The sequence below is a fragment of the Aegilops tauschii genome, chromosome 2 (assembly GCF_002575655.3).
Source record: "Aegilops tauschii subsp. strangulata cultivar AL8/78 chromosome 2, Aet v6.0, whole genome shotgun sequence".
NCBI lineage: Eukaryota > Viridiplantae > Streptophyta > Magnoliopsida > Poales > Poaceae > Aegilops > Aegilops tauschii.
Window position 1 is genome coordinate 122,797,898 of NC_053036.3, and position 21,144 is coordinate 122,819,041.

Below are 21,144 nucleotides of genomic sequence, written 5' to 3' on the forward strand. Positions count from 1 at the left end.
GGTGGTCGCTATCCTCAACAGAGCGGAGCGGAGCTGCGTCCGGTCAGAGACAAGATCGGCGAGGAAGATGGATAAGACTACGGACCCGAGATATTTTCGCCGGCGCGCTGAAAAGATCTTGGGTCGCCGCGGCGGCGCTGACGAGGCTGTGACGAGCTCTGACTTCATCCCGCGTGGTGGCCTCGTGGGTGGCTCGACCAGGGGGTGCGAGGTGACATGGACAGCGCGTGAAAGAATAATACACCCTTCTAATCCATGCAGCTAGTAGTAGTATAATGCAAAACAAATACGACTCAGCCACCTCTAAGCAAAAACCATTTCAATCACACATGTGAAACAATGTACTACTACCAAAATATCACCAGCTTTTCATATAGCAATACAAATTCCCCCGTAATATTATACGCTTCCTCGCGTTCACAAGCAAAGTACCATCTCGCAAAAGGAAATATTGGCTAAAACTTTGTGTTTGGCAACATATCAATAATGCCAGAAACGTCATTTACTTTTCAACATGGGCACTAGGGAGTAGTATTAGTAGTATACAATGGATCTGGGGAAGAAGTCATGACGTCGAAACATAAATACAAGAAGAAATTGTCAAGATTGGGCAGAATAACTTATTCAGGACCAAAAGACCACCCCCTGTGAGATTCCAGCATTAATACATGATTTTTTATTTTTTTTTGCGGGGAATACATGATGATGTTGTGATACCGAAATGAATCACCGAACCCCCTCAAGCGGTTTATTTGCAATCACTCAGGAGCGGATAACCGTCTTCGGCACGTCTAAATAGGGGGAGCCAGCAGAAAGGCCCAGACAGAGACCATCTCCCTCATACAGGTCTCTGTGACGCAGCAAGCTCTTCCACCCTCTGCCGCATTTTGTACTGCAGCATGGGTGGGGCACAATCCAAAGGAGTTTCCCCTGCTCAAAAAGTTCATCAAGGTTTATCAATCCCATCACTTTTTTTAGCACAGCACTATTGATGATTAAAAGTAGCATTCAGAACGAAGTAATCTAGAGCAATCATTCTACAGTATTGTATATCAAGTGTGGATGTATATAGTATTTTAGCTTATCTGCTTCTATCTACAAGCTAAAAGCTAAAACGTTGCATATATGCTGTTAGCTAGGTTCTTTCCAGCTAACTTTGCAAGGCTGTCTGGAAAAGCCAGTAGAGATAGGCTTTTATTCTGTCACAACTTATATAGTACTAGTTGAGAGAATACAAAAGCATAAAAAACAACATCAAAGTCACCAAGGAGCCTTGCAATCCAATTAACCTTTTCCTTTTGTCCATGGTAGCTCGTATTTTGGTTTGAACTGCACGAATATGTGTGCAAAGAAAATTCGACAGTATCAACATTAACTGAGTGGATTGGTAGATCGGATAGGAACATGTTGATGAAAGAAACTTTTGTGCTTAAGAAGATTATAAATCAACTTCAGGAACTCAATGATGTAAAGTATTTGAGCAATATATGCCATCCATTCAATGATAAAACTGTCTTAAGATAGTAAAAACAACCAACCTTGCCCATTTTTGCGTTGAATATTTGCTCCGCTATCCATGAGAATAAGAGCAATCTCAGTCTGGTTAAATAGCGCAGCCTGCAATTTTCCATAGGCAGATAGATGTTCAGTAGATGGTGATTTGCTCATTTCTATATGTATGTGCAAACACAACAATCTTCTGTAGCACAATAAAGCATGTGCACCACTAAGTTATTTAAAAAATGAACAGGAAAAGTAATCATGTTTGCGTGCAAAGTGGTTCTTAATTGTAGGAAAAAATATATCATCATCTGCATTTCGCACATACAGAAGCAACAGTTTCAGAGAAGACAAAGTAATCTGGTCAAGTGTATCTTTGGATATTTAATTTATCAGCAGATGCATATCATTTCAGTATTAGTGCACACGTGTTTTATATCATTCAGATGCATGGGTGTGCTGTGTACTTTACATCACAAATGTTGTTGCCCTTGTAGGACCAAACATTTATAAGCAAATGTGTACACAAAATGGTACAATGATGTGCAAATATAAGTTGACCACGAGGGAATTCGTAAAAAACCACATACCAAATGTAGCAAAGTAAATCCTTGCTTGTCGCAGTAGTTAGAATCTACTCCCTGCACAATGTAATGTAATTGTAAAAATCAAGTCGAGTAGATAAAAATAAAACGAGAGAAAAGATAGAAACAGTACCTGGCTAAGAAGTTTCTTCACAGCTTTAATATCCCCACCCTTAATCGCTTCTCTCAGTCCCTAAAAAGGAATGAAGACTGGATTTTTAACAGAAAACTCCTAGATTCCCAGGATATCGCATGTACCTGATGGGTTGAATGGAGAAATAGAAAAGAAACACTATTGAGCTGTCTCTAAGCTTACCTCTCCAGTAACTTCATAGTCAGACGGAGTCTTATCATTGCTATCGTTGCTCATCAGGCCAAGATTTAAGAATGAGCTGGAATAACAATCAGGACACAGAGATGAGAAGGTAAGCTACAGGCCAAATGTTTATGCCTAATGCACATATGTAATCTTCCTATTACAAAGAATGTATAGGTCCTGGCATTAAGATAATGACCAAAATATGCAATAGATCTTGCCAAACAAAGTCGATCACATAGTGCAAAAGCATACTACGAAGATTACGAGAGACATATATAACAATAAGTTAGAATTCCTCTTAACAATGCCAGAACATGACAAGTCTGCCGAACCTTGAGTTGCTGCTGGAAGTAGCCGAAGCCTTCTTCGAGCTTGATTCAGATGACTGCTGGCTGCTAGAAGGTTTTTTAGGCTTTGGGTTTGATTGCGCAGCTGACGAAGCGGCACTGATAGTCTGCTACATAAGAATAATTATGTTAATATATACCTACAACAATCAATTAAATGGATCGGATCACCGTCAACCTTTACAGGCGCAGGTTCTGGTTTTGGTGCCTCGCATATGCACAAAGGCATCCCGCATTTGCACTCGATAACGGCAGCTGGACTCTGAACTGCCGAACTTTTCGTGGGTAAGGAATCATCATCTTTATCCAAATTTAGCCCTGAAAAGGAGTCCGCAGCACCCGAAACGCTCCCGGCAGAACTCGCATTATCAACACCCCCGCGTCTGCAACATCGCACATGAAGATAGCCAAAAATTCAGTTTATGTCCAGACCAAATATAATCAGTGTTTGCACAATCAGATTCATCAGATTCTAGCAACCGAGTGAGCTAAGCTACCTGGATGATGATTTGTTGAAGCACTCATAGCAGACCCTGGCGTCCGTGTATATCCCGTACTGCGGCAGGGCCTGGAACCAATTAGAGCAAAGAGTTTAATCAAGCAAGCTTGGGAACCCTTGACTCCCTACACTCACGAACTTGCTCAGTTTTGAGGTTCCCTACCATGTGGTACGAAGAGTGCTCGTGGCAGAGCGTCCTCCCGCAGCTGCGGCAGTGGTGCTGCGAGAGCGTCAAATCAGTCAGAGATCAGCCAAAACTAAAAGAATCTCTACAAGGACGGGAAGGGGGAGGGAGAGGCCGAGAGGATGCGTACGCGGCGGCGGAAAGTGGAGAAGGTGCATCGGCAGACGTCGCAGTGGGCCGACTCCTGGAACGGCGGCGGCGTCTCCATAATCTTCGCCGCCGTCGGCTCGCCGCGAACCTGATGCTCCGACGATCTGGGACGCCGATCTGAACCGAAGACGATTTGGGGCGAGGTGGTAATTTGGGAGTCGACGACGGCGAGACGATTATTGTCTACTCGATCCCAGATGCGAGAACGAAAGGGGGAACGGAGTGCTGGGCGGTTTTGGGCCGTCGATCGATGGTCTATGTACGGTCAAGATCCCGCCTCTCGTGTTCTCCTCTGACTCTTGCTCCGAGTTGCTCCAGAGCAACAAGTCATTAGTCAACCGACGATAAAGCACATAATTTCAGAACATGAACTGATATTTAACATTTGACAACATTCCACATGATTTTTAAGTTCTTGTACAGATAGTGTTTTTACAAGGCCAGTTGTCAACGGCAGAAGATATCAAGACTGTCATTTTTGCTTAGAAGCTTTCTCGAATTCCAGCAGCTTCTTTATTTAGGAACAAACCAATCAGTCGAACTGTTGTGTGAGAGCTTCAGGAGTCAGGGATTATTAGCAGCTTCCAAAGTCGAAAAAAATACAGTAGGAATCATGAGAACTTTGGTTGACGATTTTCAAATTTCCTTCTGACTTTTCCACATTCAACTATTTAGATGATGGAAGGAAAACAAAGCTTGTTAGCAAATCAAGCACATTGTGTCATTGCACCTTATGAACAACTCCAGGGAAAAATACACATGGCACAGAACAGGGTGTCAAGAATAAGAGTCCTTGTGGCATATATATATATATATATATATATATATATATATATATATATATATATATATATTTGACAGGGAACATCTAGAGAAGACAATTCCTCGAAAACTCGACTTGAATCACTGATTGGGCTTCCTTTATCAATGATCATCCCACACTTGCAGTTACTTGCGATTTCAGCAGTGGCCAGGGATAAAAATGGCACAGGAGCCACACATGGAGATCCTTAAAAGCCGGTAGAAAACTGGTCGGTTTTAAAATCCTGCATCAATACAATTGACATGACTGTAACCATCAGGCACTGGCAGTTCATAAGGTTTCATCGGTGAGCATGGCAGGAACAGAAATGCACAAGAAGCCACCTATGGATATTCAAAAGCGAAATCTGTACGAAAGGTGGAAGTCAATTCTGTAGGAACAAATGACGATCCCAAGTAGACATTTCCAACAAAAAAAACATAAAAAAGGTCATGCATTTAAACAATATTAAAACAAAGACCAAGCCTTGAGGGTATGTCATACGGCACTTGCGATGCATGAATTTCCTCATTGAGTAGAACAGGATTGACGGCAAGCTGGAATAGCTTCAATTTACACAACAAATCTGTACAAAATATGCTAACAAGTGCCCAGTAGTATAAAAGGGGCAAGCCCTTGCCAAACCTGCAGTGATATCATGGACAAGCCATGTTCTATGGCGGTATAATGATCCAGCACGCAGTTCTTAAGGTTTCATCAGTGGACACAGGAGGAACAAAAATGCACAAGAAGCGAATCACAGGTAAACTTTTTAATTATTAGGAAGCAGTTAAGATTTAAAACTAAAAATGTCAAGGTGGAAAACAATTGTGTAGAAACAGATGATGCTTTCAAGTAGAAAATTCCATGCGAAAAGCAGTAAAGAGGTCTTGCATCTAGAAAATAAAACCCTCAGAAAGCTGGATAGATCATAGACCAAGCCTTGAGGTCTAGTAATGTCATATGGCACTTGCAATGCATAAGTTTCCTCATTGGAGCATAAACCAACCAGAACTATTTTTAGAAGCCTCCGCTATATTCTTTCAAAAACATGCTAGGAATTGGTTGGGATTTAAAATCCAAATCTGCATTAGAAATGGAAATCAACTCTGTAACAGCAAATGATTTTCTCAAGTAGACAATTCCAAGCAGAGTACATTACAAATGTCTCACAAACACACAATAAACCCTCAGAAAACTGATTAGATCATAGACCAAGCCTTGAAGCCTAGTAATGTCATACGGCACTTGCAATGCATGAGTTTCATCATTGGGTACAACAAGATCAAAACACAAATAATGAGTCACAACGAGAAGTTCATCAAAAACCTCCAAAAGCTAGAGATGCCAACGTACTCTGTAGCAACAATATGCTCTCAACTGGAGAATTCCAAACAAAGTGCATTATAGAGGCCTCACATCTATAATAAAACCCTCAGAAAACTGGTTAGATCATAGACCAAGCTTTGGGGCCTAGTAATGTCATACGGCACTTGCAATGCATACGTTTCTTCATCGGGTACAACAAGATCAAAACACATATAAGGAGTCACAAAAAGTTTGATAAAACCCAGAAAAATGCATGAAAGATGGAAATCAACTCTGTAGCAACAAATGATGCCCTCGAGTAGACAATTTCAGGCAAAGTATATCACAGAAGGTCTCAATATTAAACCCTCGGAAAAAATAGATCACAGACCAGCCCTTCAAGCCCCGTAATATCATACGGCACTTGTAATGCATGAGTTTCCTCATCTGGTACAACAAGATCAAAACAAAAATAAGGAGTCACAAAGAGAAGTGTCACGGAAAAGCAAGCTGGAATAAAATTTGCATAACATGTGAACTAATAACAGTCTAAAGGTGCAAAAAAAGGAACTGAAACAACTTGAAATTCCAAAAATGACAAAATCCATTGGGATTTGTTGAATTAAAATAAATTATATGATAGTGTTGCATAAGAAGGAGGAGGTTAGCCTTGATGGGCAGGTGGTGCCTGCAAAGGACACCTTTGGGGTCAATGCTGCAGAAGGATGGGAATATTGATGAAGATGTGAACCATAGAATCAAAGCCGGATGGATGAAGTGGTGCCAAGCTACTGGCATTCTCTGTGACAAGAGAGTGCCGCAAAAGCTAAAAGGCAAGTTCTATAGGACGGCGATTCAACCCGCAGTGTTGTATGGCGCTGAGTGTTGGCCGACTAAAAGGCAACATGTTCAATGGTTAGGTGTGGCGGAGGTGCGCATGTTGAGATGGATGTGTGGCCACACAAGGAAGGACCGAGTCTGAAATGATGATATACGAGATAAGAGTTGGGGTAGCACCGATTGAAGACAAGCTTGTCCAACATCGTCTGAGATGGTTTGGGCATATTCAGCGCAGGCCTCCAGAAGCTCCAGTGCATAGCGGACGGCTAAAGCGTGCTGATAATGTCAAGAGAGGTCGGCGTAGACCGAACTTGACATGGGAGGAGTCCGTAAAGAGAGAACTGAAGGACTGGAGTATCACCAAAGAACTAGCCATGGACAGGCCATGAGTTGGTCGCGAGATCTTATGGGTTTCACTTCTAAGCCTACCCAACTTGTTTCAGACTACAGGCTTTGTTGTTGTTGTTGATAGTGTTGCATAAGAAATTATGCAGAAAACTTAGTAGCAGCCTTTAAAACATTTTTTTCTTGGTTACTCTCTGGATGATCTGAGTTGAGAGTTTACCTTTGCTTCCTTGAAGATTTTAGGAAGGAGCCGGCGCAAGAAAATGTACATCTTTGGTCTATGGCAAAAGTTATACACAAGCTTTCATTGCTTTATTAAGTGATCATACACCCGATATGGTATGAGGTATGAACTGAGAAGCCAATGATGTGACAGTAACTACTCTACAAATCTACATCACCATTCTCTTGTACAAAACTGGAGACTGGTCTCAATTCTTTTCTGGCGGTGCACTTTTTCATTTGACCATGCGCAATGCATCAGAGACCTTTGCAGTATCCACGCCACAACGAACATTATGGACCCTTAATATATTAGCACCATTCATAATCCCAGCTGCATTAGCAGCAACAGTAGCGGCATCTCTCTCAACTGGATCGGCACGGTTGCATATTTCACCTAAGAATCTTTTCCTTGAGAGTCCAAGTAATACTGGCACATGTGAAGCACCTAAACTCACTTTACCCATCTCTTCTCTAATGGATCTCAAGCCGTTGATTATTTCAAGATTATGTCTGGATTTCTTGGAAAACCCAATGCCGGGATCAAGAACTATCCTCCACAAAGGAATTCCAGACAGCTCAGCTTCTCTTAACCGTGTGTATAACTCGGAAGCAACTTCTTTGCAGACATCATCATACTGTAAATTCTGTTCACTCTGCATAGTTGATGGATCACCTCTCATGTGCATGGTAACATATGGAACTCCAAGTTCAGCTACAACTTCAAGAATACTTGGGTCAAGCTGTCCACCAGATACATCATTGATCATGGTGGCTCCTCTCTTTACAGCTTCAGCAGCGACTTGTCCGTAGAATGTGTCTACTGAGATCAGCTTCCCTTCCATCTCAGGGATTTTGACGATTGCATCCAGAACAGGGACCAGCCTCTCAAGTTCTTCATTTGCAGATAGTCTTGTTGCAGAGGGCCTGGTGGATTGAGCACCAATATCAATTATGTCTGCGCCTTCTGATATCAACAACTTGGCCTGAGCAATGGCAGCCTCCACTTCTTGGAACTTACCTCCGTCACTAAAGCTGTCCGGCGTCAAGTTAAGCACCCCCATGATAAGGGTCCTCTCACTCCAATCCAACAGACGATTTCCAACAGCCATAACCCTCTTGATACCTTGTGTCCCAATTAAAGATTCACTACCAAGCTCGTTCCACACATCAAAGAACCCACCGCTGCACTTCGAGAGGGAGTGCCAGCTTTTCTCCATATGATCGTCAGCCGAGGACCCCAGAAGGTCAACAAGAGGCGCTAAAACGAATTGTCTCTCATGGATGCGCTCATGTGGCACAGTCAGGGTCTCGGTACTGATCTGGGAGTCGCCATACAGGAGAATATCGAGATCGATCGGCCTTGGGCCGTACCTTATCCCCGCGGTCCGGCCTATATCCCTCTCGATCTCCTTCAGCTTCTTGAGCAAATCATGAGGCCCCAGCTTGGTCGTGCCCCGAACAGCGGAGTTGAGGAACCGCGGCTGGTCGGTCACATACTCGGGGGCGGTCTCGTACAGACAGGCGTGCCTGGTGATCTTTATGCCCGAGTCTTTCATCAGCCGCAGCGCCCTGTCAAACGAACTGATCCTGTCCCCCACATTGCTTCCAAGAGCAATCACAATCTCTTGGCCGGCAGAGCTTTCCGCGATGTGCGCATATGAACGGGCCCTGCATGGGTTAACAAAACCCGGCGCTTTCCTTGAGGGGTTGAGAGAATGCCTAAGATCCCATGCTGCTGTTATATTAAGATAAGACCAAACGAGTTAGAACTGCCTTTGAATTTGGAATGCAGAGGGGCTGGGGAACAGATTCTAGCTTGGAAGGAACGCTACCTGGAAAAGGATTGGGAGCGGCTAGCCCCCCGCAGTAGTAGCCCTTGGCGACTGAGTACATCTTCCTCAGTGTCTCCTTAGCATGGAGCATGTTGGAGCATGCGAGCCAGGACTAGCCCTGCTGATTAGATTCTCTTTCACATCAACTTCTTCCCTGCCGTGCGGGGGGATCCCCGTGGTCGATGCCCTGCGGAGTGAATCTGCTCGGCGGCGTCAGTTGCAGCGAAATCTGCTATACTTTGGAGCTAAACTAAATCTGCGGCGTAGCGGAAGTCGGAGAGAGAGAGAGACACGCACAAGCGTACCTGGGGATGCAGGCGAGGGACGCACCGCCGCGCTGGTTCTTCGAGCCTAGGCTGACGGCGGAGGTTGGTGGTACCGTCGGTCGCTCGGCGGGGGGAGAGAGGATGCTGCGCCGCGCCTTCGGCGGCGGGGGGATGCTGCTTTGCTGGGTTCGGATTGTTTACTCCATGCCTATGGGCGTCATCATCGGCTACCCTACACTAACCTACCTACCGGGAGCGCTGCTGGGCTTGTTACGTACAGTGCAAGCGACAGCCCAATAGCCCATACCAAGGGCACAGACGAGCTGGGCGACCGCTGAGCCCACACACACGCACACATGATCGGCGTCTCTCTTCTCCGAGGAGCGTGCGCCAACAGAACAGATCGTGGCGAACGAAACGCGAGCTCTCTCCTTCCCTCGGCCGGCGGCGTGTGCGCATGGCGCCCGCCACTTCGTCGCGGCTTAGCCGCGGTGGCCGGTGGTTGTCAGTAACCAATCATGGTATGCAGATATGTTCTTCTCCCCAGTTTCTCAGGCGTCCTTTGCATCAAGCGGATGATGCTGGTTGATTTCGCTAGAGGTTCATTTTTTTTATTTATTTTTTATGAGGAGACTAGCGGTTTCATTTCGCTGTTCGATCACATTATCGCTCCTGGTTTCTGAATTCTGATCGCGCCCTTGCGTCTACGGATCGAGGTGTTACAAGCTGATATTGTGGCCGTCAGAATGATACAAAGACACATTCGTAACAAAATAAGGGGGGGGGGGGGGGGGGGATTTTTACTCTCACCATCCCAATTGCACAAGGAATTTTTCTTTCAAAGAAGAACCATAACGCGGCAGAAAACTGTCACTGGATTACTAGTACTACACAGCTACGGCGGACAGCATCTACTCGGTGCTGCTGGGATGGATGAACAAGAATAAACCCTAAGACTCCGCAACAAAACTGTAAATTTGTACAACTGTTACTACCCACCAAAAGTTCTCTGCTCTGGATACTTTCAGGCCTATGTACAACAGTGTGACGCTTATACCGCGCAGTCACCGGATTCGCGGTCGCGCCGGGTGTAGCTCTCGCTGCTGGACATCCTTGTCATGTTCGCCCGCTGCACGAGACGGACCAATGACTGGACGACCTCGGACATCGGTGGCCGGAACTCTGGCTCGGCCTGCTCAGGTTTCAGGACAAGCGTCAGCAGCGTGACAAAAAATTAAAAAACGCAGCAGAACTGCAAGAGGAGGCGTTATGGAATGCACCTGCACACAAAGGGCTATCGCGTCGGCGAAGCGGGACAGGGACTTGGAATGGTACAGCCCCTGGAGCGCCGGATCGACCATCTGGTCCAGCGCGTCGATGTCGTGCAGCTGCGGGGCGGCCCATCGGACCAGCGACTGCTCGGACCGTGGCCGGGACCTGCAGTGATTCATTTCAGACAGCAAGTGGAGGTTCAGTAGACTTCACAGGAATACATGTTCTTATTACAGCTCACAGGGAGTTGCCTGAATATTTCTTGGGGAGTTCAGAAACAATTTCAGGAAAAGGTGATGGATACTGCAGTAGTATTTGATTGTGGTGCGTACCTGTCAAAAGGTTTGCGGCCAGTGAGGAGCTCTAACATGACTACTCCGAAGCTATATACATCGCTCTTCAGTGAGTATTGGCCAGACATGGCTACCTCAGGTGCCCTATATCCTGAGTTTTCTTCGGATTCCTGGAATTGATGCCATGTAAGTAATCATTGGCAGAAATGTTTGTCCCTAAATTATGATCATTAGCATTTGCATTGCGAAATATGCAGAACACCAAACTCAGTATCATCTCACTTGTTCGATCAGATACTATCTAGCCTTGCATCCAACTAACAGGTAATAGTTGAACAGCAACTCATGTTTGCTCCACTAGTATCCATATTAAATTAGCATCATGCTATGTCAAATACTCCCTCCGTAAAGAAATATAAGAGCATTTAGATCACTAAAGTAGTGATCTAAACGCTCTTATATTTCCTTACAGAGGGAGTACTTAATTATGGATAATGACATAAACAAAATGATAATATGCAGCATTTCAGCTGCAAAATGGCAAATAATCCTAGCATTTTCTTTGATGATTAACATTAAATTGTGTGATATTCTTGATAGGTTGTCAGGAAGTCTGAGGATATAGTGCACGACATTACCTGGAATTCCTGGTTAGGAATAAGATCTCCATAACCAGAATCCGAAAGGTGGGGGTTCAGCTCATTATCCAGTAAAATGTTTGATGACTTGAAATTCTTGTGGATCACAGATGGCGAACATGTTTCATGTAGGTATCTGCAGAATTCCCACGATTGTCACTGACATGAATTTTATTTCTAGATTAACACGAAGGGTTAACAGGCCTGTTTCACTTACTCTAATGCCCTTGCAGATCCAAGAGCAATCTTTACACGGCTACTCCAGGACAGCGGTTTGCTTTGATCATCCACTAGGTTAAGCAAGTCACACAAAGAACCATTTTGATAGAATTCATATACCAACAAGCACTGCCCATGCTCTGCACAGTAGCCAACTAGCTCAGCAAGGTTTGGATGATTTAGCCTTGAAATATTTGCAACCAACTCAATGAACAAATCAGAAGGATAGCCTGGGAATGCAGAAAAGTTGATTTTCTTTACAGCCAGGACCTGAAAATACCGGAAGATGATGAGAATGCAATAGTAGCAAGGGGACTTTATTCAACATCAAGTCATGGTTAATGAAATGAGATTGCTGAACCCAATTAGCACCATAAAATCAGACAACAGCATTTTGCAATGATACAAGCATAGATTAGGTACTCCCATGCATACAACAAACTTTCGTTTAATTTGATGAACACATTTTGAATTCCCATACATGGACACATTTTGAAGCAGGTATAATTTGATGAAAAAAGTTTATGGCGGATAAAATCCCTGTGCTGTAGATGTTTATAGTAGGAAAAGATATGAATGATATGTATGATGGTATGAATGATATGTTTAATCCGGGAAATAATGCATATCAAGTAATTGGGGAAGCACCTTCTGATCGTTGAATTGTGCTCTGAAAACACGTCCAAATGATCCCTCACTGATGAAATGGTCAGCACTGAAGCTTCCTGTTGCTATCTGCAGGTCTGCAACTGTGTATGCAGGTATTTTGATGGAAGACAAACTTATCTTCCTTGTAACAGACTTGGTTGTGAGATCATTTTCATCGAAGGACTTGTGCAAGTCAATTTTTGTTGGAGGTTTTAAGCTCATTGAAACAGTCTTCTGAAATTGATCCTTGCCAGTAGTTGAGATGATCTTGATGGACTTCATCTCTGAAAAGTATTTTTATTTTACTTCAAGACAGAAGAGCAGCATGTACAATTTACTCATATTTACAAAATGGAAATTATGTCTAAATAAGTAAGGAAATACACAGTTCATTGGAAAAGGATGCCGAATAAATTTATTCCTGGGCAGAAGAACTGTAGTAAGATGAACATGTACCACTCAGAGGCAATGATGCTTACGTTTAAATCCTGATGCAAGGGGACTGAGAGGTTCCTTCTGTTCGGGATCTCGTCCTCGTGACAACTTCCAAGATTTCCTCTTGATCACAAAGAATGCAAACATTGCACCAAGAACCAGCAAACATATAACAATTCCTGCTATTGCACCACCTTGTAGTTTGGAGTGTTTGCTGCCACTGCCGGATGGGCCATTGTTGTCATTACTACTTGGAAGAGCAGGACGTTGAGGCATTGGCGTTGGCGTTGGCGTTGGATTTGTAGCTGGTGGGGGTGGTGGTGCAGGACCATTGCTAAATGAGTTTCCAGTTGTCCTACGAAAGGAGTGGAGGACTAACTGTGATTCCATTCTACATGCTTATATCAGCCAAACAATGACAGTTGTAGTAAAAATGCTTACTGTAGACTGCTTATTTTCTTTAGCTTATCAGGGACCCAGCCGGTGAATTGGTTGTTCGCGACATTTCTGCAAGAATGATCAAATGTTGCATTTATAAGACGATTCAACCGTGAATTAGAGAAGGTTGTGGGTATATCAACTCACAGGTCAGTGAGAGGAAGATTGGCAAGGACATCTATCGTACCACTGAATTGGTTGTTCTGCAGATAACTGGCAAGAGGAGATATTACATTTGTAATCAATATATGGACTTTATTCTTGTTGGTGAAACAAATTGATGCAGAAACATACAAAAACAATGTACTCACAGTGTTTTCAAACTTGTTATAGAGTTGAAGCTTTGTGGAATATTACCAGAAAATGTGTTGAATGAGATATCCCTGAGTGAAATGAATTAATGGTTCAGTTTTTCCACTAGCTTGAGAGCTTACTGCTCAAACAGAAAATCACTCACATTGTTGTTAGGTTGGTGAGCTGGTTAAACATGTCACTAATGGTTGAGAGCTGATTGTGAGCAAGATTTCTGCAACGACGACATCAAAATAATTTGGTCAGATCATACCAGAAAAAAAAATGATAAAGAAAGTCAGCCGATACATCGACTTATAGGAGATAAGTAACTTACAAATCCTTAAGTGCGACCATTTGGGAAATAGAGTATGGTGTGGTTCCAGTGAAGTGATTTCCAGCAAGATTTCTGCAGATCAAGTTCTCTGTAAGAACTAAAAGATTGTTCCGCATATAGATAAGAGAAGCTTGAGTTACGCATAGAAGTACTAACAATTTCTCAAGATTTGGAGGAAGATTATAGGGAATGTCACTGCCTCCAAGATTATTATTGCTCATATCACTGCACAGAACTGAACTAGATCAAAACCTGTTTGGGATGAGAGAGATTTGATGTTTGGGACGAGAGAGATCTCACTAACAGCTGAACTAGTGCAGTCAGTAGGTTCATATTGTAGCCCAAAGTCCCGTTAAGACTCATGCCTGGTAAGTTTCTGTCAGGTATTAGGATAAATAAATATCAGATAAGAAGGATAAGTAGTTGTGACTTGCAAAAACACCACATCTGAAGCTCAGCTCACATTGCTGTCACTCTGGAACCCGAGCAAGTGATCCCCTGCCATGACTGCCCGCAGGGATCTCCATTTTGTGACACCCAGTTTTTCAGCTGGGGTGGGTGGTTCATTGTTGTATAGAAGACATTGAGGGCTGTCACTGCATAGGCAAATGCAAATTTTGGGAGAATCAGTAATGCTAATGGATCGATATTTCAGGTAAATGACTAACGATGTTTTGTTCTTACTTTTGTCTTCGCGAGGAAAGTATTTTTCAACACACAAAAAAAAGCAAAAGGAAATTATTGTTTAGTTCAAATGTAGCAACATTTCCTTCTGCACAGAGAACCAATACTTAACTCGTCTAATGGGATTGGAAATGTGGTTACTCATTCCATCGCTAATGTTGTAATAGTGTGAAGGATAGTGATGTTATGTATGATTCAGTTCATTCCTGAGTGTTGGAATTGGCCGCTAAAGATTTTGTAAACAATTATTAATTTTATATATAGTACGGTTTCCAAATAATACCAAACTTGTCTTGCTAATGTCGTAATAGTGTGAAGGATAGTGATATTATGCATGATTTTGTTCATTCCTGCATGCTGGAATTGGTCATTAAAGATTTTGTAAACATTGATAGTTTTATATAGGACGTTTCAGAATCATACTTAACTTGTCTTACTTCCAAATTGGAAAATAATACTGTACTTAACTTGTCTGTACCATCAACGATTTCGAAGTTGACTTTGCAAATAAGTAGTCATGTCTAACAAGGTATCCCCATTATTCTGTAACCAAATGTCCATCAAAACTAGTTTGATTCTGGAACCAAATGAAATATTAATAGGACCAAGAGCTGGGTTTGTTGGCAATCACACAAACAAATTTAATTTAATTTTTGGACGAGCAGCTGTCTGCAACCTCGCACAAAACCAGGCATAAAAGAACAAATGAACTGAAGTTTTCAGAAACTCTCTGTTGAAGTCAGACATCTAGGTGGATAAAACCAAGAAATCGAGAACTTGCCACAAATTTAGCATCACCACTAGGAAAATATTATAATTTAGGATATAACTTCTGAAAACTCTGCTTCTTCTTTCTTTCTTATTTTTGCGGATGAAAACTCTGCTATTTGTTCATCCCAAACTGCAAGGGCCCTAAAATTTCCACCAAGAAAGGACCAAAGAGCAGCAGCAGGAAGAAACGAAGAGCTAAACAAACATCTTTTCCTGGGTTGGTTAACTGACACACCAACGAAGGGAAATGTTTATGGGATGCCAATGAACAAAGCAGAGCTCCAAATTGACCAAAAGAATAAAGCAAGGAAGGGTCGAATGAGACCGTTGGGTCCATGAATCTCCAGCTTTCCCTCCTGAGCCCAAACGCAGCCTCTCGGCATAATGGTTTCCTGCTCTCATCTAAACCTAAAATTTCAGGAATCCAGGAAATGGGTACCAAAAGCAGCCTATCTGCACTGAAGTGAACCGACCAAAGCAAGGGGGGAAGGAGGAACCAAGAACACAGATTTTCCCCATCCGTTGCTACTCAGTCAAGCTAAGAAATGCATTGTTTCTTGGTTTTCCGAAGTAAAATCAAACCAAAAGAACAGAGAAATGGCTACCAGAAGTAATAATACGACTCGCTTACCATCGTTTGAGTCGGTGTTGGCATGAGCTCCCAGTGAGGCGGCGGCCAAGAACAGCAGCGCCGCTCCAATGGCCGCAGCTCCTCCTCTCCTCCCCCTCATCTTGGTCGTGGCCGTGGTCGTGGCTGCTGCGTTGGTCACTGCAGCACCCGTCTGCAGGCAGGCAGAGGCTCTGGGAACACAGCAGCACCGCTGCAACGCCCAATAACTTATGCTCCGGAAAAGGTATATCATCACCTTTTCTTTTTTCTCAGTGCTGACATGTCCTTCTTTTCCCCAGTGGATTGTGTATTTGTCAGCAAGCTAGAATCAGGGAGGAGGGGAAGGGGCTTTAAGAAGTGCACTTCGCACGCTCAGAAACCCCTCGGAAAAGGCAAAAACTAATTATCCCTTCACGAGCAGTGTCACTTTTTGCAGCGTCGTTCTGGGACTGAGGCAAGATTTCTGCACAGGCCCGTTGTGTCCATTTTCTTTTTGCGAAAATGACTTGAATCGATTATAAAGGTTTACAAAAAGTACAAAGCATCCTAAATATAATAAAAACTACATTAAGATCCCTAGACCACGAGACGACCACTACTATAGCGGGACGAGCCGATGCCGCACCATCGTCGTCGCTCCCCTATCGAAACCTGACTGGCCTTGTCGATGACAGTCGAGAAGTCGTCATGCATGTGCCTTGAGAGACCAGCATCCCGGAGCCGCAGTTATCGTCGGTGAACCTTTGAATCGATCCGAAGCACTTGACACCAGAATTCCGCGAGAAGCCCTAACCTCGTCGTTCCAAGGAGACGGCAAAAATCTACGCCAAAGCTCCGTCGATTCCGTTCCGCCGGACGAATTCGAGGTTGATCGGAGCCTGGAAGACCTACTCGACGATGAAGCGCCGCCATCCGTCGAGCGTCGCCTCCACAAGGATCACTTACGCCTCCCAACAATACAAAGCACCACCAGAACGAGGAGTGAGTTGGGAGAATTTATTCCAAGCCGTCGACGTCGCCGTCGTCTGGCCGCCGCCAATTAGAGAAAAAAAAACTACAACTATTCCTGCCTCCATCATAGGCCTGAACACTTAGATCCAGAGTTCCCCCGTCCTCCCGTGGTCACATCGCCGACGGTGGCTAGGGGAACCCATGGTGGCGCCGGAGGTTGAAGGAGGGGAATTACCACCGCCTTCTAATCGCCTCCTGTAGGAAACCAAGAAAATTGTTCAAGCGGTTGTATTAGTTTGATATAATGATTAGATGAAAATATCATTTATCAAAAAAGAAATAAGAAGATGTTTGATGTGTCTTTCTATAGCTTTGGCCTTCTTTTCCTTTTGAGAATAGGCAAAGATTCTGCACAAAAGATAAAAAGAATACACAAAGCTTATATATCTTTCATTGATATAGAGAGCTCTAGCCTTTCCAACGAAATGAAATCTATTGCGTACATATAAAATTTTGGGTAAGTTGAAATAGTGAAAACAAGAGTGAGTCATTGTATTCGCATACCAAAAGTGCACCAATGCCACAAAAAGATCGGGGGCAAAGTGAGTGTGATTCAGAAGTTTTATATTCTTGCGTGTCCTTGCGGGAGAAAGTGTATGTATGCGCAATGACACGTTGAAGAGGTGAGTGGAAGATGTTGCGGTCACTTCTTTTGTGGTGTTGTGCGTCGTGGCTCCCATGCCATGCGGCCGGGAACGTTGCCGTCCGTGCGGTCGCTTTTGCTGATTGGCAATCAATTATACTCCTACTGATACTGCCGGCGCTCGCGCGCATGCGTGCGCGGTGTGTACGCTCTTCAGTCTTGAGCACTCCTTCATTTTTTGACCAGTTCCAGCATGGCCACAGCCAATTCCCTGTCGTTCTCCTTGGAAAGAGGGCCAAAGGGATCCAAAGATGCTTCAGGAACAGGCACTAATTTTGATGCAGTAAGTTTATCGAGTTATTTATAACGCGGAAACTTCACATGAAATTAAATAATTCATTCATTTTCTTTTCTTTTGCAGGGGATGGAATGGAACCTCTGTTTGCTCTGACTTTTCCTTAAAAGTAGGCGCATGTTGTTCTCAGCGTGATTGCACCATGCCATGATGATGGAGCATGATTAAGCAGCATCCTTCTTGAACATCGCTTTTCTTCCTTTTCAACATTTTTTTATCCTCGCCTTTCTTTTACATGATATATATTCTCCTTTTCTGCCCAAGTGTGTAGCGTCTAGTGCTATCCGGTTAGGCGAATAATTGGCATGCTGACCGCAGCGTCTCCGTGACATCGGGCGTCGTAACAGGTGGCCAAACCCGTCCAATTAGCATGTCACAAAACATTAGTACGCTGCGCCCATAACCTCGTCGTTTTCGCGAGCTGTTTTCGACTTGAGACGGACGGCTTCTCGTCGCATCCATCAGTTGCCCTCGTCGTCCGTGCGTAGCTGAACAATGGTCCTCGACGATCAGACAGACGATCGTGCCAACGCGATCGCCACGCCGACGCCGTTGCCTCGCACTGAGGGCGACATGTCGTTACATTACGTAGCACTAAACAAACGTGTAACTGTCGACTCTGCTGGCCGACATACGTGGAGTATAATTTGGCAGCAACGTGGACGTATTTTTTACGTCATGCGGATAATCGGACTGAAGGCAAGCTCAGAATTCTGAATGGCTACGTCTGCCGAGAAAAAGAAGAGGCGGTGCTATACGATTTCATTTCGCTCCTGGCGATGATTGTTTAGTCCTCTCCGCTTCGTCAGCAAGCTCAGGTTGGTTGCTTAACCGAATGGTCGGGGAATCGGCCGTTGACGTCGCCTGCACGATTTGGTTGCACCTGTTAATTGTTCTGGCAGGCCAACGAACTGCAGCGCTGAAGCTAGCAAAGGAAAATTAACAGGGGCCGCCCAACTCAACTCGGATTGTTTGGTGTACCTCCGGACTGTGATCCTGGATGACTTGTGCATGATCCTAACCACCCTGGCCTGGGCATCAAAACCTAGCTAAGGTTAGGCTTGTGGACAGAGTTATCGGAGAAGTTTGTTGGTTGTGGCAGATGACGGGGAAGAACAATGACCAAGTTAGACCACCAACCAACCAAGAACCACTGACGCCAGGAACAGTGAAGGAAAGCGAAAGCAGTCTGCTTCATGCCAATCTCTATCTCTCTCTCTCTCTCTCTAGGACCGTACCCAGGCAGAAACAGAGGTGGGCAAGAGCAGTTAATTCGGTTAGCCAACTCCAGGGTCAAGGACCTGACGGGCGAAGAAGGCCCGGCGACTGCGTACCAAATCGCACGCCCTTTTTCAGAGACGACGGATCATGTTGATTCAAGAGTGCCCAAACATTCCCGTAAAAACAGAGTGCACATACACCGGTGATCTCCCTCTCTCTCCCAAAGACGCTGGTGCAACAATCCACCAGAAGTCGTATGTGTCTCTGCCGCGCAGTGTTTCTTTTAAAGAGGAGGTGAATGCGGATATATAATGTAGAAATGGAATCGAAGCACAGCTGATCGGATGGCCGAGTTGGTCTAAGGCGCCAGATTAAGGCTCTGGTCCGAAAGGGCGTGGGTTCAAATCCCACTCCGGTCAATTTCTTTTGTTCTTTACGGTTTTTCTTACAACATGTATTTCGTCAGCCACGAAAAAAAAACCTGTTAAAAAACCCATGTTGAGGTGACTCTCGCTACAAGAGTAAAAAATAAAGTCATTGTAGCTTTGCTCGAAAATATGCTTGAAAGTACTAAATCTATATCGAAATCTGTATGTGGTAACCGGAATCGTTTTTGTAAAACTGCCACACGCATCGAGAAGTGTTCGATCCAAATCCAACGAGGCGTTCGCTTCCCCACCTTCTTCCCTAGTGGCACACGTGCCTCCCTGCCGCTCGCCTCACACCCCTGAAAGTACTAAATCTATATCGAAATCTGTATGTGGTAACCGGAATCGTTTTTGTAAAACTGCCACACGCATCGAGAGGTGTTCGATCCAAATCCAACGAGGCGTTCGCTTCCCCACCTTCTTCCCTAGTGGCACACGTGCCTCCCTGCCGCTCGCCTCACACCCCTGGCTCCGGCGTAGCACGCCTTCCCTCCTCACCTAGCCGGCTAGCCCCTGGCACCTCCACCTCCTTTCCCAGCCGCAAGGGCCTCCGGGTTCCGGATACCGGCGAGATCCACAGCCACCTAAAGCTGTCAGTCGTTGCCTCGCTTCCCGGTCAAAAGGAGAAGGGAGCCAAGATCCGCTACCCCCGCTTCTTGTTGTGGATGGCCCCGGCCCTGCTTCTCGTCGTAGATGGATCCGGCTGCTGTTCCTCACCGGTCCTCCACCGCAAAGATGTCGTGGCAGACGATGCCACCACGCGTGAGCCACACTTCCGGCCACTCAGCAGAGGAGCTCCATCCCCCCCCCCCCCCCCCCCGTCTACATCTTCTCCACCTACGTTGATGGTTGCCAGATCGGACGAGGTAACATCCCCATCTTCGGCTCCATTCCCTTCCATGGCCGGAGCTTGTTGTGCCTCCTACGAGCAGATGTGCATGAGCCTGACAGTGTCTCTTACTGGTTGTCTAAATAAATTGCAGGGTAGTTGTACAACTTCGATGTTCTTTATTACTGATGGCAACCTTGCTGTGCTAGTCTCCGTAGATTTGTTGCCACTTTTTTTTGATAATCATGTGATTCCAGCCCTCTTTTTCGAGTTTGTTGTTTGCTCTGCTGTGATAGTAGTACAACACGAGATTGTTGTTTGTTGCAAGAATTGTTGGATGGTGCCATGGCATTTGGGATTGGAAGAACTTTGTGCTCTTTTTGTTTAGAAAAGGAAGCAACTTTGTGTGTTGGGCGGTGCAAAGTTCAGTATCTAGAGCATATAAACCGAGAGCCGTGTCTTCTGCACTTTTACCTTGATTCAGATGCTATGTGGCCTGAAGATTAGTTTAGAGCTAGGATGGCAATACAGACATGAGCGTAAGACGTGGTTCATCAAAACTACCTGATAACTTACGTATAAACATCATGATAACTTTGACAAAGGAAGAAAAGTAGTTGAAAAACCCACCTGGTAACTCATGTGAAAATAACACGGTAATATACAAATCACATATCCAATAACTTACATACAAACACCGCGGTAACTTTGAGCAAAGGAAAAAACTGTTGAAAAATATACCCCCGATAACTTATGTGTTAAGGCATGTCTCTCTCTAAGTAGTTTTGGTGATTGATGACAACGTCTTTGCGGACTAATCTTGTGCGTTGAGTATTTCAGAGATTCATCCTTTGGCACGAGACGATTCCCTCCCCTCAGA

The 21,144-nt window shown here is 44.5% G+C and overlaps 2 protein-coding genes and 1 non-coding gene across 7 annotated transcripts; 1 reads left to right on the forward strand and 2 right to left on the reverse strand.

Moving 5' to 3' along the window:
- Window positions 1-484: 484 nt before the first annotated feature.
- LOC109744626 (uncharacterized) lies at window positions 485-3,820 on the reverse strand. Of its 2 annotated transcripts, none has more exons than XM_020303783.4 (10): window positions 3,564-3,820; window positions 3,413-3,469; window positions 3,248-3,318; window positions 2,929-3,133; window positions 2,736-2,857; window positions 2,401-2,476; window positions 2,218-2,277; window positions 2,091-2,141; window positions 1,539-1,617; window positions 485-930 (listed from the first exon to the last, which is right to left on the reverse strand). In XM_020303783.4, the coding sequence occupies exons 1-10, from the start codon at window positions 3,639-3,641 to the stop codon at window positions 839-841; spliced, it is 891 nt and encodes a 296-aa protein (XP_020159372.1). In that variant the 5' UTR covers window positions 3,642-3,820; the 3' UTR covers window positions 485-838. The 2 variants fall into 2 exon arrangements, with proteins under 2 accessions (XP_020159372.1, XP_020159371.1); XM_020303782.4 differs by having other exon boundaries at window positions 2,736-2,860.
- Window positions 3,821-7,168: 3,348 nt separating this feature from the next.
- On the reverse strand, window positions 7,169-16,155 carry LOC109744621 (folate synthesis bifunctional protein, mitochondrial). 4 transcript variants are annotated; one of them, XM_020303773.4, is made up of 17 exons: window positions 15,859-16,155; window positions 14,236-14,368; window positions 14,077-14,148; window positions 13,929-13,997; window positions 13,773-13,844; window positions 13,602-13,670; window positions 13,456-13,527; window positions 13,292-13,357; window positions 13,148-13,213; window positions 12,751-13,061; window positions 12,272-12,555; window positions 11,622-11,893; window positions 11,405-11,540; window positions 10,806-10,936; window positions 10,482-10,638; window positions 10,270-10,393; window positions 7,169-8,838 (listed from the first exon to the last, which is right to left on the reverse strand). In XM_020303773.4, the coding sequence occupies exons 1-17, from the start codon at window positions 16,088-16,090 to the stop codon at window positions 7,337-7,339; spliced, it is 3,768 nt and encodes a 1,255-aa protein (XP_020159362.2). In that variant the 5' UTR covers window positions 16,091-16,155; the 3' UTR covers window positions 7,169-7,336. The 4 variants fall into 4 exon arrangements, with proteins under 4 accessions (XP_020159362.2, XP_020159370.1, XP_020159366.1 ...); XM_020303781.4 differs by lacking the exons at window positions 10,270-10,393; window positions 10,482-10,638; window positions 10,806-10,936; ... (11 more) ...; window positions 14,236-14,368; window positions 15,859-16,155 and adding exons at window positions 8,936-9,135; window positions 9,241-9,413 and having other exon boundaries at window positions 7,169-8,835; XM_020303777.4 differs by lacking the exons at window positions 10,270-10,393; window positions 10,482-10,638; window positions 10,806-10,936; ... (11 more) ...; window positions 14,236-14,368; window positions 15,859-16,155 and adding exons at window positions 8,936-9,135; window positions 9,241-9,413.
- Window positions 16,156-19,345: 3,190 nt separating this feature from the next.
- Window positions 19,346-19,426, forward strand: TRNAL-AAG (transfer RNA leucine (anticodon AAG)). Its single transcript has one exon. It is a non-coding gene; the product is annotated as a tRNA-Leu (tRNA).
- Window positions 19,427-21,144: the final 1,718 nt, after the last annotated feature.